The 16,728-nt window shown below is 47.5% G+C and overlaps 1 protein-coding gene across 1 annotated transcript; it reads right to left on the reverse strand.

Moving 5' to 3' along the window:
• Window positions 1-2,014: 2,014 nt before the first annotated feature.
• LOC119269419 (probable serine/threonine-protein kinase PBL1) lies at window positions 2,015-6,249 on the reverse strand. The gene is made up of 5 exons (XM_037551248.1): window positions 6,052-6,249; window positions 4,406-5,059; window positions 3,351-3,608; window positions 3,125-3,244; window positions 2,015-2,967 (listed from the first exon to the last, which is right to left on the reverse strand). The coding sequence occupies exons 2-5, from the start codon at window positions 5,036-5,038 to the stop codon at window positions 2,341-2,343; spliced, it is 1,638 nt and encodes a 545-aa protein (XP_037407145.1). The 5' UTR covers window positions 5,039-5,059; window positions 6,052-6,249; the 3' UTR covers window positions 2,015-2,340.
• Window positions 6,250-16,728: the final 10,479 nt, after the last annotated feature.

Raw genomic sequence — 16,728 nt, forward strand, 5'->3', positions numbered from 1 at the left:
GCTCGCACCCCCCTGTCTCCGCCTCTGCAGGAGGATAACCTGATGTGGCGGTACGAATCTAAAAGCATTTACTCTTCAAAATCTCTATATGCCATTATTAATTTTAGAGGTGTGCGGCCTATTTAGGCCCTGTTTGGTTCATATGTCCTAAGCATTTTTTTAGTCCCAACTTATAAGTCTCAAGTCCCTAAAAAGTCCCTACTTGTTTGGTTCCTGGGACTTAACATGGATTAAAAGACCATATTACAACTATAAGTCCCTATAAGTCCCACCTTGAGAGTCTTATTTCATAAGTTCCAAATACCCACTTTAAGTCCCTATAAGTCCCTCATGTTTGGTTTAGATGGGACTTATAGGGACTTTTTTAAGTCCATAGAAACAAACACCCTCTTACACTCATGTGGTGTGGAGTTTGAAAATCCCACCTAGAATATGAGAGTTTCTTTGGTTGTTCTCTCAGAATAAAATAATGACTTGTGATAAACTTGAGGAAAAGAGGAATTCCAAAACCCCTGGAATGTGTGCGCTGTACTGAGATAGGATCTGTACATCATCTTTTCTTTGATTGTGTAGTTGCTAGGATAATTTGGAAGGAGGTGGAGGTAATTTTTTTTATAGGAGTTTCCATTCCTTCTTGGAGTTAGCTGCCTGCTGGCTCTGTAACAAGAAAATTATGCAATTGAATGTAGTCTCTTCTGCTGTCCTGTGAGGACTGTGAAATGCTAGGAACTCACTTGTGTTTAATAGAATTAAATGGACTTGTGTCAAACAGGTTTGGCATGGGTGAAACCTCACAAGGAGCTAAGGGGGGGCAGATGACACAACTCAGAGATCATCTGTTGGTGAAACTAAGATCGCCTCTGGAGCTGGAACCAGACCGAGATGTCAAGAAACCTTGGGTCATCTTTCCTGGGCAAGAACCATTCAAAGAATGACACACGGGGGTCGCGCCACACTGGAGGAGTTGAAGAACAACCCAAAGATAGCAGATGAGATCCATGTGGTCTTCGCTCTCATGATCTGAACGAAAAATGTGGCAGATTTATCGTTACTTTCACTGTTATGTCTGTTCTCCCTCAACCTGTAAGACTGTCTTTTAGCGGATCTGTTTGGTTGTTGGTTTGAGCTTTTGGAACCTGGGTGGGTTAGACCAGATGCTTTGTATGGCTTGTGTGGTTAAGTTTCTATGAAGTGTGTAGCCGGGGGAGCTCCCCTTTGATCGAAAAAAAAAAGAGGAAGTTGCATGTTGGAGTTGTATTAGGACAAGTATTTCCGGATAGAGGGAGTACTACTGTCACGTCTGGTCTACCCGATCAATCAAACTACTACCTCACACTGGATCTGGTTAGGTAGGTGCGGACCTTCTCATGCTGTCGCGCCCTTTACAACCCGCGCAAAAAGTAACACGACAGAGAGGGTTGCACTTAGGTGAGCCCGATCAAACTGTGCAAGATTTCGGGTTGAAAACTCAAGCCATCTTTCCGCAGCCGGTACTCTGGATTAACCCATTTTTTCCTGCTCAATCGCAATCTACTTCTGGTCGTCACGCCCCAATCCGTAGCAAAAACAGTCAAAAGGACTAATATCATCCACCAGCTGAGCTCAGGGGCGGCGACCGACGAACAGGAAACACAAGAGAAAGAAAGGGAACGCTAGAAGAAACATAGCTGTAGTTGAACAAAACAGCTCACTAGTGTTTCAGACGTCAGAAACATTCCGACCGCCAACAAAAAGATGAACAAAATGGAATTCCAAGGCTTTTGTGACACATCATCACGTCTTCTTGGCATTTTATTACTGTACCAGTCCAATCTACAAAACGCTAACACATCACCCTAATCAAGCACATCATCACTATACAGATTAAAAAGCAAGTAGGCTGGTCAAGGTCAACAATTGCAACGGCGAGATCAACATTCCACAGAAAGGAATTCAACATCTCTAACCGGCTGCTGCAACATGATATCAACGTGTGGACAGCAGAACATTCAGTAGACCGCTATTATTCCACGACTAGCAGCAACAAAACTTAGCATTCAAGAGAAGAAAGAAACAGCTGAAATGTTTGACGGCGAGCAAATACCGACCGACCAACCAACCCACGTTTATTGCATAGTGGGGTTACAAGCCCCACTCAACACACACTTCTTCCATGACCCCCATCCAATCAGAGAACGACAAGTATCTACAAGCTGGTTCTACTATCTACACTTCACTCTGCCCTTTTTCACATGTCCTTGCAACATAGTATATCCCATAGCACTGAGATCACTCGCTAGGCTAACCAAAACAACAAATAAATCAAGGCAAAGAGAAGAAAATCCGACACTATATGGACAATCAAAAACCCTCGACGCCAGGTCTCCGCATGATGTTGGGGGGCGATTTCTTGACCGAGCTTACCCTGGGGTAGTCCAGGGTGATGGTGGAAGAGCAGTTCCTTGGGGGAAGCAGCGCAGACGTCGATGATCTCGGTGACACCAGGTGCTGGTTGCGTGAAGGAGGCGACGGCGAGAAGGTCATGACAGGATGCTGAGGAACAATGCCGTTGAGACTCGTGGATTTTAGCATCACTTTCCTCGGTGCGGCGGACGGTACTTGAAGAGGATACCGGCAGGGGACCTTTATGTCCTGGACGCTTGCTAGAGACTCCACGACGGCCCTCATCGTAGGCCTTTTGGATGGATCCCTATGAAGGCACTTCAGGATGATGTCTGCCACAGTCCTAGCAGCCTTGGGAGGAAAGCGTCCTTTTATACGGGGATCCATGATGAGGGATAGGCGACTATCGTCCGTGAGGAAAGGCCTGCCCCACTTGACAATATTACGTTCTTCTTTGGTGGAACGTACATCAAGGTTCTTCCTTCCTGTTATTAGCTCGAGCAAGACGACTCCAAAGCTCCATACGTTGCTCTTGGGAGTCAGTACCCCTTTCTCCAAGGTTTCCTCTGAGAGGTTTGTAGCAGTCTGCCCAAGAATAACATCTCCCGTAAGCATTTGGATGTTGACAAGTAAATGAACATAATGCGATGTATTAATATTATTTCCATCTTTTTTACTGCATTAAAAGCATGCAAGCCAGAACCAATGTAAACTGTGGAGGAACATGCTGTGTGAACCTTACCACAGATGCCTTAGATCTTTCCTCCTCAGAATTGAAGCCAACACAACCATATCCCGACAGCTTTGCCGTGAAATCTTTCTCTATTTGGATGTTTGAGGTTGAGAAGTCATCATACATTGCCTGTAAATAGAAATGCATGTTAAAATATATAAGAAATAACTACCAAACAAAGTGCAAGAGAGCATGGTAACTTCTTGGTCATGTCAAAGGGTTTGGATCAAGTTACCTGAAAGGGTCCTTCATCGTGTAGGAAAGCTAGACCTTTAGCAGCACCAAGGGCAACCTTCAAACGTGTAGACCAGTCCATCAAACGACCTTCCGGTCTTCCAAAGAGTAACCTGTCTAAACTGCCATGATGGAGCCGCTCATAAACCAACATCCTTTCATTAGATTCATCTCTTGCATGATAGCCGATGAGTTTACATAAATTGGGATGTTGAAGTGATGCCAACGTATTTACTTGTGCCTTAAATTCTTTGAAACTCTGCAGAGTGGTGAAAAATATATTGCATCAGTGCCTCATTAGTCAAATTTTCAATATTACAACAAGGTGATCCAAGAAACATAGTAGCCATGGCATGTAGGTGGCAACTTCTCTAAAATGGTGAAAGGTATCCAGTTATCTAGAAGGTCTAACCAACAATCTCAGACTACTAGTTTTTTTTTGGAGATTCCTTAAATGTCGACATCCAGTAAAGCTGGACGGGACATTACCAAGGATCATTAGGCAAAGTCATCTACCTTGGAGAAAGTAAATCTCCACCAAATCGCTTGCAAGAGAAAGCATGAAACACCACCTCCCAAAAGAACATTGCTAGTGAACAAACAGCTCACAAGTGATAAAGCCAAGATTGATCATGAAGGGGTACAAATATCTCATAGTGAAGAGAACAAGGACGATCAAACACATTGCCTTCCTTCAAAGCATGCTACCTAACCCACCGATGTTATGGTCCTAAGTTGTATTTGCAAAATTAAAATCAGCCTATTTCTACAGGGGGCAGAGCTGCATCAATAAGCATAGGTCACATGCCTAGATGTAAACAGCAGGCCACTCTAGCCTAAGTTCAGCTTTGTAAACAGAACAGATACTGCAAACGTAATACATTCATGGTGGATAGGCAAATTTCAACAAGTTATCACATGGAAAGAAAAAAAAATAGTAGGTGTGCCAGAAAGTGTATTGGCGAACAGGCCGGACTAGCAAAACTGTGAGGGAAATCTCCATGATCCAAAATAAGAAGGGAAAGTATTACCATGAAACTTGATAGAGAACAGTACCTGGTTGGACGGGAGTAATCGGGCAACTATTGCGTCCATCTTCTTTGGTTCAACAAAATCATCCCTGAACGATGCCTTATATGACGTCAAAGTCTGAGTTTCCGAGACACACTGATCACTAGAAAACCACTGGCAAGCAGTGGAAATCTCATCATACGAGAAGTTCTTAAGCCCATCGGACCTCTTCGGAGGCAGTGGGAGAGGACCTGAAACCTCAAGTGGCCCACTTGCATTGATAGCCTTGAAGCTACCAAAGTTCCTCAAAGAACTGCCTTCTGGTGAGGGAAGAGGAAGGGGCAGCGGATTTGAAAACCGATGCGCCTTAATAGCTCCTCCCTTGCCCCTAGGGTCATCCTGATCATCGAACTCGGCATACGGAAGGCCATCCTGATCAACCAGGATCAGGCTGGAGGGAGCAGACAGCACACGTGCCCTGCTGTAAGAGACTTTATTGGCCGATTGGCAGATCTTTGCCCTGTTCCTGAAACTAGGAGGCGCCGACTGCAGAGATGGCACATGAGCTTCCGGCTCCGGGAGCCTCAGGGATGTGTCCCTTGCATCGCCATGCTTCTTGCTTGCGACAAGAGGGCTCTTCTTCTTCTTGGACCTCAGGCCAGTGAAGCAGCCCATCATATGCACACCGACGAAAAGCTCCTGCAGAATTTGAAATGGGTTGATGAATTAGCATATAGTAGTAGCAAAAGTAACTGGTCCTGCATTGCATTACAGCGGTTAGCAGTTGGCAAAACACACAAGAAAAAGCTGTGGTGTACCACATCCATGTTGCTTAAAGATTAATCCAGTACACCTAAGCTACAAAAAGGCACCAAGGCCTCGCACGAGCGGCCAACCCAGCTATGATTTTTCCGATCAAGTACAACGCCTATGAACTGATCTGTTTATATTTCACTTTTGTGAACAACTAAATTCCGAAGCCTCCAAAAATCATTGCCGGAGAAGTAGAAATTACTTCTACCGTCCCAAGAACTGATCTACCCCCGGGCACCAGCTAGGACCAAAGATACTACGTGGCCTGGCTGGTTCGACGCATTGGTCCACAGGCGCCACATTCAATTTCCAAACACCGTCCATTATTAATTCCTTCTCCGATGCAGCTTCGCAGAAATTGCGCATGCCCACAGCGGCAACTACAACTACTATCTATCAAGCCACCAACTCGGCAGGAACGGAGTTGAATGGTCAGAGCCCTCACCTAATCTGCCCAAATAACAAACTGGGTCAAGAGACCAGCTAAAATAAGCAAACCTTCCTCAACTAAGTAATTGACCCCACCAAACCCTGCCAAGAACCGGCCGCCCCCGGATTAACCGGAACATTTGACCAGCACGCGGCCGTAATGAGCCGCAGCTCATGGCCGGCAGGCTGAAAATCACCAAGGGGGGATCACCAAAACGCTCAAGAATCAGCATGCAGGACGAATCCTAAGCCTCCGTCCCCCGAAATCTACAATGCGAGGGGCGCGGGCGAGGAAACGGTCAAACGTGCCAGCGGCGCCTTTGTGCCGGCCCAAATGGGGAGAGATCCAGGCCGAGCAGCTCCGGAACTCGCGACATGAACGGCGAACAAGGGGCTGAAGAAGCGCCCGTACAAACAGCAAACAGAACAGACATGGACCAAGATCGCACCTGTGGAAGCCGCTCCGGCGCGTGCGAAATGGGAGGAGACTGGCCCGCTCCTCGGGCGGAGGCTGGCGTCTGGGGCGTCGGGGGAGGAGGACGGGGGTGGGGCGAGACGAGGAGAGCGAATGGCGGGGCGAGGGAGGATATAGCAGCAGGAGGAGGAGCTGCTGAGAGGGGGGAGAAAAGTAAAGGATGGAGGTGAGAGAGGGGATGGAGTAAGAAGAAGCGGCAGCGGGGTGGGCACTGGTCAAAGCCGGAGATGTGGCGATAGCAACTCCGAGGCGAGGCGGATTTTTATATTCCACCCTGTTCCCGCCGCATTTTTCGAAACCGCCCTCTCCATTCGCAGCCGCAGAAATGTTTGGGGGCGTTTTCTAGTAGTTGATGGATCCTTGTTTTGTATTTTACCCCTCGTTGGCATACTCGCGGTTTTGGAGCTGGTGAAAACGTGAAAACTAGGTTAACCACCGGAAGAGAAAACACCGGGGGAAAAGCTGTTTTGAATCCCGGATCCCATGGGAGCCGGTATTTGGAATTGGAGCCTCAAAAATATGTTTTGTTTTGCATATATAGACGTATGTAAACTATTTTATTGGTGTACAAAAAATATGTGTGCCGAAATTTTTATTGACGCATTTTTTCTTCTTCCCTTTAGCTATACTATCTTCCTAAGATGAGGTGTAGGAGTCGCTACGACTGATGAACGGAAAGATAAAAGACTCCTTAGAGCACGGGATCGGCTTCATGAAAAATAGAAATACTGTAAATTTGGATACAGGATGAAGAGTGAAACCCGGCAAAAGAAGGAACGGAAATGAAAAACTCGCAAATGGAAAAGGCGTTCTAGTGGAAAAAAAACATGTTTTCATGCTGAACACACGGCGGAAACAGAAACGGAAACGAGAAATTCGTGAATGGATAAAACGCGATAGTGGGAAACGGGACATCTTTTCATGCTGAACACCGGCGGAAACAGAAAACAGAAACGAGAAATTCGTGAATGGATAAAATGCTATAGTGAAAACGGAACACATTTTCACGCTAAACACCCGGTTCAAAACAGAAACGGAAATGAGAAAAACGGATTTTTATATTTCACCTTGTTACCGCCGCATTTTTCCAAACCGCCCTCTTCATTGGCAGCCACAGAAATGTTTGGGCATTTTCTAGTAGCTTGGTGGATCCTTATTTTGTATTTTACCCCTCGGTGGTATACTCGCAGTTTTGGAGCTGGTGAAAGCGTGAAGTCTAGGTTAACCACCGCAAGAAATAACACTGAAAGAAAAGCTGTTTTGAATCCCGAGTCCCATGGTAGCCGGTATTGGGAATTGGAGCCTCAAAAAAATTGTTTTCTTTTGCATATATAGACGTGTGTAAACCAACAACGTAAACTATTTTATTGGTGCATAAAAAATATGTGTGCCGAAATTTTTACCGACGCATTTTTCCCCTTTAGCTACACTATCTTCCTAAGATGGGGTGTAGGAGGGGCTAGAGCTGATGAGCGGAAAGATAAAAGACCCCTTAGGGCACATAATCAGCTTCATGGAAGATAGAAAATATTGTAAATTTGGATACGGGAATGAAGAAAGAAACCCGGCAAAAGAAGGAATGGAGACGGAAATTTCGCAAATGGAAAAGACGTTCTAGTGCAAACAGAACATGTTTTCATGCTGAACACATGGCGGAAATAGAACGGAAACGAGGAATTCGTGAATGGATAAAACGCTATAGTGGAAGCGCAACATGTTTTCATGCTAAACACCCGGTGGAAACAGAAATGAAAATAAGAGATTCGTGAATGGTAAAATGCTATAGTAGGAACAGAACATGTTTTCATGCTGAACACCCGGCGAAAATAGAAACGAAAATGAGAAATTCGTGAATGGATAAAGTGCCCAAGTGGGAACGGCACATGTTTTAATGTTGAACAACATCAGGAGGAAATAGAAATGGAAACGAAAATGTCGTGAATGGAAAAGATGTTCAAGTAAAAACATAACATGTTTTTATGCTGAACACTCCACGAAAACCTAAACGGAAACAAAAAAATCGTGAACTGTAAAAATGTTCCAATGAAAATGAAACATGTTTTCATACTGAAGATCCAGCGGTTACAGAAACAAAAACGAACCTTCGCGAATGGATAAAACGCTCTAGTGGAAACGAAACATGTTTTCATGTTAAACACCCTACGAAAACAGAAATGGAAACGAAAAATTTGCAAATGAACAGAATGTTCTAGTGGAAACGGAACCGTTTTTCATGCTGAACACCTGGCGGAGACGAAAATGGAAACAAAAATTTCGTGAATGGAGAAAATGTTATAGTAGAAATGGAACGTGATTTCATGCCGGATACCCGACGTAAATAGAAACGAGAATAAGAAAATTCATGGAGTGGAAACAAACTATTTATAGTAAAAAGATAAATAGAATCGAAAAGGTTTTCAGGCTGAAGACCGCAAAAATGGAATGAATTGTCGCATCCTTTATGAAAATTTCTACTAAAAAAGAGATATCATGGCATGTTTTCGAACTAAACTCACGTGGAAATGATGCTTTTTCTATTCATACACGTGAAAAAAATATGTTCATGTTATCCTATATATTTAAGAGAGTCATCTCCACTAACTTATTTATCTTAACATGCAAGCATATCATATCAACATACAATTATGGATGGCATAAAGCTCAGCTCAATATACAACCAGGCATGAAAAAAGACCCACCACCACTTGCCACCATGCATGGGAAAACATTTTTCATTCTACTCCCTCCGTCACAGTTTAGAAGGCACAATTAAATTTGCGTCTGTTTCCACAATAGACAATGTTTAGGGCGCATTGCATTTATTTCTAGTAGCTAATTAGTACTCCGATATACAATTTTTATATGCATGCGTAGTGTGAATGCTATTTTTAGCTCATCTGATAACCAATAGATAACCACCTAGGTCACAGAGAATTTCCAAGCGCGCCTTCTAAACCGTGACGGAGGAAGTAGTATTCTACTTGTATTCAATAACTATTTTTCAACTCTAAATAACCAATATAATAAGTTGTATGTATTTTTCATTTTGGTTCATGTGTTATTAATCTAAGTATTTATATTCTACACAATCAAATCTCATTGAAATACAATTGATTCCCACAACGACGTGAAGAGTATCATCTAGTTATTGTAGATGAGCAATTTTAACATGGTCCTCATTGTAGATAGCCCGCTTCAATAAACCATAAAACTTTAGCCCAACCACAGCATGGGCATATTGTTGGCCCCATTGCTTTGGTCGTAGCTATTGCTTTTATAAATATATTTTTCTTACTGTTATTCAGCTCACACGTTACACATCCAGGCCCAAGAATCTAGTTTAGCAAGATTTCCGAGTTATCCCTAGACTGGATGATTAGTACTCCCTCTGTTAAAGAAATATAATAGCGTTCAGATTTCTACTTTAGTGATTTAAAGGCTTTATATTTCTTTACTGTGGGAGTACCTGCAATTCTCTCTTGTACAAATGGGATGTATGTTATATTTGTAGTTGTATTATAAAACTGGATGGTTTTGTAAGCTGTAAAGTTGAAAGAACTGATTCTAATACGACTACGAGAGAATCACAGAAATTTTTTACAGCTGATTCTTTGGTTGCAAAATGCTACTACCTCCGTAACTAAATATAATTCATTTTTACAGTTCAAATTGAACTATAAAAAACATCTTATATTTAGTTACGGAGGTAGTACCTGCAATAAGCTCGACTACTATGTGTAGGTTTTCCACGATTTTTAACCCTGGAGTATGTTTACAAAACCCATGGCAAAGTTACCTTCTCCGCTTCTAATACGACTACTACAAGAGAATTTTACAAGTGATATTGACGACTAGTACAAGAGAATCGCAAAAATGGTTCCACACAACATCAATACGTCAATATTTAGTCCTTTTCACCGTAGAGTAGATCAGCAGAAGCGCTGCGTAGACACCTTTCTTAACAAGAGTCTTGGTGAATTTCAAAAAAAAAACACAAGTCTTGGTACTCATTATAAACAAAAAATCATACTAGTAGCAGTGAAGCAATATATTCGGCACATATAGAAATCCTAGTGACCGAGAACAGAGGAGAACGACCTGGGGGAGACGATTGATGCCTTAAGCGAGGGTGTTGCAATTGCTGAACTCGACAAGGATATACATGCAGTTCTCCTTCGCCCGTTCTTTGTTTTCCTCTCTTTTGCTTTCAAGGGGATGGAAAAAGAACGCGAAATTTGCAGCCGGGGATGGCTTTGAACGTCTGACGAGTAGTCATTGCTTATTCGCCACTCCTCCCTTCAAAGGGACTACCGGACGGAAGAAATCAGCCGAAGCCTTTTCAAAAAGAAAAAAAAATCCTCAGAGGAACACATGTTGGTCTCTTCTGCTTTCCGTATTTTATTTTAACTTTAAATGCCGGTTTTGGGTCATTTTCATGGCTTTGAATCCTTGAAACCCTTGACGACGGGACGGAGAGAGAAGATAGCTTTGCCATCCGTGAAAAGGATCGGCATCCCTCTCGCCGAAGCTGTCGTGCCTCGTGTCGGCTAGCTCTGCCTCATTGTTGGATCGAACAAATTCTTTAAAACTGGACTGGACAAAATAACCTAATCCCTGGTGACAAACGACGCTCTTCTAGAAACCCGAACGTAGACGACCGTCCGGTCCTACAAGCGCCTAGAGCACACGCTTACAAAAATGAGCGCTGCTATATGGACGACAAACCTGCAGCCGACTAATGCACGATCCCATGTGGCAGCTCAACAGCGTCCGTGCAGGCAGGAGGCAATTGTTTTTTTTCTTTTTAGCTGATGCGTGGAGAAGGGATCGTTCGCAGATCGTTCAAGCTGTGTCGTGTGAAGCAATTTCCTATAAAAATACTGCGACGAGAACGGCGTTACGGCGGGAATTCGTAGATGGGTCATGGGTGATTCCAATTTTTTATACGGCTGATTCCTGTCGTGTGTCGTTCAAAGTTTCGTACTCGGGCTCTTGAACGGGTGGATGATCCTGGTCCGGCATTGACGGCGGAGTACGATCGATCTAGGCTCTAGGGCGAGCTTTCTGCCGCAATTATTAGCAAGCTTGACCGGCTGCTCCTAGGCCAGGTGGGTTAGTTTTGCAGTGCAGCAGTAGTACGTTCTACGCTGCCAGATGATGGCGACCAGCCGTACCACGGAAGCAAAGACACGAGAAACCCTCGAGTGCTTCGGACGAATTACCAGATGTAGACGATGCGATCCACACCATGCACCCGTTTGCGGATTACTGGATTCCGATCCTGACAAGACCCGTCGTTCAGATCCGTGCAGAAGCAATTAGCGTAAGCATGGGAGGTTGAATAGTCGAAGACAGAAGCAGCATGAGTAAGGATGTAGTAGGAGTAGAACACTAAAAAAAATATCGAGAAGAGAATGGAGAGCGGACGGAATATTTTGTGAGAGGGGGCGTGGTCATAGATGTTGCGGTGGCGGCGGGGCCCACCGGGACGCTGACAGCTTGGTCAAAGACGGAAAAAATAATAAAAATCCAAGAGGTTTCGGTGGTGCTCCAAGAGGGGAGGGGGCGTAGGTGTGGTCAAACGTGGGAAGGGGCGACGGGATCGGCGCTTGACCGCATCGCGCCCGTCCGGCGCCGCGCGGCCCGGCGGCCCCAGCGGTCGGTCGGGAGTAAAGCTGTGGAGGACCACCCTCGGGCATTGATGGAGCCGCCTGGGGGCATCATTGGGCAATCATGCGTCTCCCCCGAGGCGCACGAATCTCGAGGCGTCGCACGCACCGGTGCGCCTTGCAAAGTTTGCAATAGCGATGCCGTCATATTTGATGTGCCCGCTGTCGGAGTAGTAGTAAATTCTAGTTTAAATGCTCTGTTTTGACTGTGTACTGCAGCCGGTTACGTGAAATATAGCCCCTCAAATGTCCACGTCCGGGCGCGTCTGCATGTAGTGATATGACACGTCTCAGATTTCACGAATCGTATCCAGACATCTCATATTAGATTCTTAAATCCATATAAATACATATAAATTAAATAAACATATATATTACTACCTCCGTTTCAGTTTACAAGTCCTACGCGTATATTTAGGTTGTCAATTTTATCACTCTAATATAAACTATATAATACAAAAATTATACCTTTTGAAAGTACAAACTCCAAAGTTTATGTTGGTATATTTTTTTGTAATATATGACTTGTATTAGATTGGTCAAATTGACGACCTAGGGGTACGGCGCACGCCCTGTAAACTGAGAGAGAGGTAGTATGTTGATCACCTGGCCACTCCTTGTCGAACATGTCGACGATCTCCTTGCTCGGCTCTGTCAGCATGGACGGCAGCCCGGCTGCTCCGCTCCGGCCTCTTTCTCCTCTATCTCCGTGTCGAGTTCGGCGAAAAGCGCGTCGGACGCCGCCTGCTCCTACCGGAGGAACGTCCGGCTAGCCTTTACATATGCCTCATTTTGGATGGACTTTCAAGATGGCCTCCTGCTCTGCCATCTTCTTCGATTGGGCGACGGCGAACTCCACCTCCGTCTGCTCCATGTTGAAGCCTGACAACTCTTGCTCCGGCAGCTCCGGCTCTGACTGCTTTGCCTCCTCCACCTTCATCGGAGCCGGCTCCTCTCCTTTCTCTACCCCCGGCTGCTCCTCCTCCTCTCGCCGGAGGCAGCCCGGCAGCAATGCGGATGGCGCGCGCGGCTTGTCTTGCCCAGATCTCCTGTTGGATCTCGTACCGGCGCTCTGGCGTGAGCATTCTGTAGTAGGTGATCTTCCTCCAGACCATGGCGGAGCGCCGGAGTGGGAGAGGGAGGAGGTCGATGGGCTCCAATTGACGCAGAGAGAGGGAGGAGGAGGGTGGGCTAGTGTTGCGGGACGCCGACCGGCTTAAATAAGCAAAATTTGATCTTGGGCGACGAGCCGAAGCGGCGCCAGGCGACGTTTACGCCGCAGCGACAGAGGAGGTATCCGCCGGACCGCTGGGTTTACCCATTGAGGGGACTTTTTGGGTGAAATATCGAGACTAGTCAGTGATCTGGCGGCCCACCCGAACGTATGAGGCGAGTGTAGATGCTCTTAGTGTGTTCTTAAACTTGAATTCCAAACACCGCGGAAGTCTAGTCTCACGCTCTCACACCTGCACGCTAGTATAGTAGTAGTACCCGTACGTGCACTTCGTGCTGAAGCGGAAAGGTACCTGCGTCCAAAGTAAGGAATTCGTTTTTCCACGGCCACCTTCGTGTTCACATACACGTCCGCTGGTAATGTTGATCTGTCGTTTAACGCGTGTGTGCTTAACTTAGCACGATATTCATGTTGCCCGTGCGTTGCTGGTTAGATATAAAATATGCTGATCCCCACTGAGCTGGACCGCCGGAGCTCGCGTTCAATTCACACCTCTGCTTCTTCGACCGCTTGCGCTTGGCTCGTCGCCGCCTGAGGCTAGTCAAAGTGAAAGTAACATAAATAGTAACATGCATGCTGCATAGACAAGCCCTCAGGCACGTCTCTTCCTCCTCTGGCGCTCCCGCGGGCGACAGGGGAGGAACCCTAGCCGCCGGCCCTTCTCCACCTCTCTTCTCCTCCTCTTCCCGCCGCCGCCAAAGGGCGCGCCCGGGCGAAGCCCGGCCGGCGCCGGCGGCGGCGGGGCGTCTTCATCGCCTCGTTCGGGAGGGCTGGCGCGGGCCGGCCGACCTGGATCTGGCCACGGCGTTCTCGCGGGGCGCCGCGGCGCGGCCCCTCATCGGCGCAGGATGGCGCGCGGGTGTGCGGGTGGCGTGATGGTCTGCTCCTCGGTGGTGCTCGGCTGGTGTGGAGACGGCGGCGGCTCGATCCAGATCCGGTTGGGGCGGGCTGCGGGCGGTGCGGGCTGTGGGCGGCTTCCTCCGCCGTGGCTGGCGGAGGGGTCGGCGCAGCAGTGGCGGCCTCGGCCTTCCCCTCCTCTTCTTCCTCCGGGGGGAGGTGGTGGGATGGGCTGGGGGTCGGGGATGGCGGCCGGCGCCCCAGCCAAAGCTGACCTCGCGGCGACGCGGGCCGCGTTCGGCAACGCTTTGGGGTCGGCCGACGGCGGGTATTGCCCCTCTCCCTTCCGTGCATCCCTTCCCAGTCCCCGGGTTGGTTTGGATCTTGCCGGATCCACCTCCGGTGTGTTCTGGTGGAGCAGATCGGTGTCCGGGGGAAACCTTGGCAGCCTTAGGCTGACTGGCAGCGGCGACGCCGATTTTTGGCGCCGCTTTCCTCCTTGGGGGCGTTGCTGAGGGCACCATCTCTCCTCTCCAACCCTTGTCCGGGTGAAAGCCCAAGATCCGATGCGGATCGGGCGTCGGCGGCGCCTTAGGCACCGTAACCTTCCTGGAGGCGACGCCAAGGACATTGGGATCGGTTGGAAGGGTCTGCAGGTGAGGGGTGGGGGTGTGCTGCCTCCCTTCGGTGGAGCGGTGTTTCATTCTACATATTCTTGGCGGCGGCTCTTGGCGGCATGGAGCAGCGGAGGCTGGGCGTCAGATGTGTGGTGACGGACACGCGCAGGAGGTCGACGCTGTCTGGCGTCGTGGTGGCGTCGGCGGCAGCGAGACCAGGCAAGGCTGTTACAATAGTACAACTCTGAAGATGGATATGTGGTAGGTGGTTGTGGCGGCCTCATACCCGGCGGGCGGCCTGGTTGAGGAGCACGCCGGACTGGTGGGTGCCCATACCTGGCAGGCGTCCAGGTTGGGACCTCAGGTCTTAGATGTTAGGTTTGGCTGCGAGGTCTGTTTGGTATTAGGCCCAGACCATCAGTGCCCCTTCATCAGTTAGATAGGAGTAGCGACAGAGGTTGCGAAGATGGTGGCTTTGGTCTTACTGTTGTACGACTTTGTAAGGTTTTGTGCTAATAATTAATAAAGTGGCCGTATGCATCGACCAGATGCAGAGGCCGGGGGTATTCCTCCTTTTTAAAAAAAAAGACAAGAAATATGATATAGCAAGTAATTAATAAGAAGAGATGCAAATGAAGTAACATAATACGTTACCATCACATAGCGGTTTCCAATGTGAAATGAGTCTAAAAAGTAATAAATAAAGCCATTTGTGTTACCACATGTATGACACTACCCACTATGAAGGTAATAACATAGACAAGTAATATATACATGTTACTAGTCTAAGTTACTCCCCACTATGACTAGCCTGATGCTGCCGTGAGAAATCTACGTTTTTTCACATGAATTTCCCCCGTATCGAGTGAGTCGGTCAGTCTCGTCAGTGGCCTGTCTGCCTCCGCACCGATCGATCGGTTTGCTGGTCACGAGGCCGGAGCACGCACGTAGAGCAAACGACAGGAAGGACGATCGCGGAAATCTCAACATTGCGCAACGAAAGCCGCACCTCGTCGGGCACGTCCAGACGTGAGACGTGTTTGCGCTTTGCCGGATCGCTAGCTAGAGACTGGAGCGAGCGCAACGGCGACGGGTGACGACGCCCTTCCCGACTCCGGATCTGGATCCCCTTTTGCTGCCACGCGTCCTTGGCAACGAGGAGCAGACCGAGTTTTTTGTTTGAGCGCTGCTATACGTATGATTAAACTTCATGCGATTTTGCGTACGAGCAGACTGTTCTGGTGTAGTGGGCCCAAATGTTGGGAACGGGCCTGTGTCTTGTGGTACAAAATCGTATGAGGAAAATATCGTACGCAAGGCAGTTTCGTTTTTATTTTTTTGCCTTTGTCCAGTGGAGCCGCCAGGTTCTGCATTTGGAAAGATTCTTTAACCCGTGTGCCAAATGATGAAAAATGGCCAGAAATCAGGCTGCCCCTGCCCTTTAGTAACGCAAAGCACTGCCATCCTCGTTGGAGCATTCTTTGGAAGCCTCTTAGGTTAACATTCGTAAATGAATGGACTATGTAGGCTGTTTTGCTCTGTTTTATTGGTACTCCAATTCAAGAGGGTCCCTGTCTTTGGCGTTTGGTCTACGTACGTAGCCCGCGTTTTGTTGCATGCGCTTACTGTTTAGTTTACGTCCCCTTCAGATAAAACTGTCTCAGAGCCGTGGCTTCCTGGTAGTAGTGGTAACCAAGGCAACAGTAAGTTTATGCGGTTTATAATGATGCTGAGCAGAAACAGCAGACCACGCCCACATACAAATGGCGTGGTCGCGAGATAAGATAAGCACGCACGCACGCACGCACAAACCCACGCCGGTCAACAGAGTTTAGCAGACCCAACCGCCAGGCGCCAGAGACGATAGAATAGTACTCCGACGCAAACTTTGAAAACCAAACCCCGATGTATCACACTCACCTCACCTCACGTGGACAAGGACGTGAACGCACAGAGCGTAGTGCAGTGGAAAGGATAAGTAACAACAAATCACCTGTCCATCCCGCTTGGACACGTGTGGCGCATGGATACATGGCACGGCAGTGAGTCGCAAATGTTTTACACGTACGGGTGACGCTGCGTGAAGCCACGGGGTGGTGGCGAGGCGGCGTGGCTCCTTCTTTGGTGTCTGTATATGCTCTGTATTTCTGAATTCCAGACGGCGGCGGAGTTCAGTTGGGTCGCTCGGAATGCTCTTCAGGACGCGCTTCTTCGATGTAAAATTATAAACACACTTGGAATGTTCTATAGGTCCGGGACAACGGTGTTGAATCTCTTCCACTGCTCGTGCGTAA

Source organism: Triticum dicoccoides, chromosome 3A (genome assembly GCF_002162155.2).
Source record: "Triticum dicoccoides isolate Atlit2015 ecotype Zavitan chromosome 3A, WEW_v2.0, whole genome shotgun sequence".
NCBI lineage: Eukaryota > Viridiplantae > Streptophyta > Magnoliopsida > Poales > Poaceae > Triticum > Triticum dicoccoides.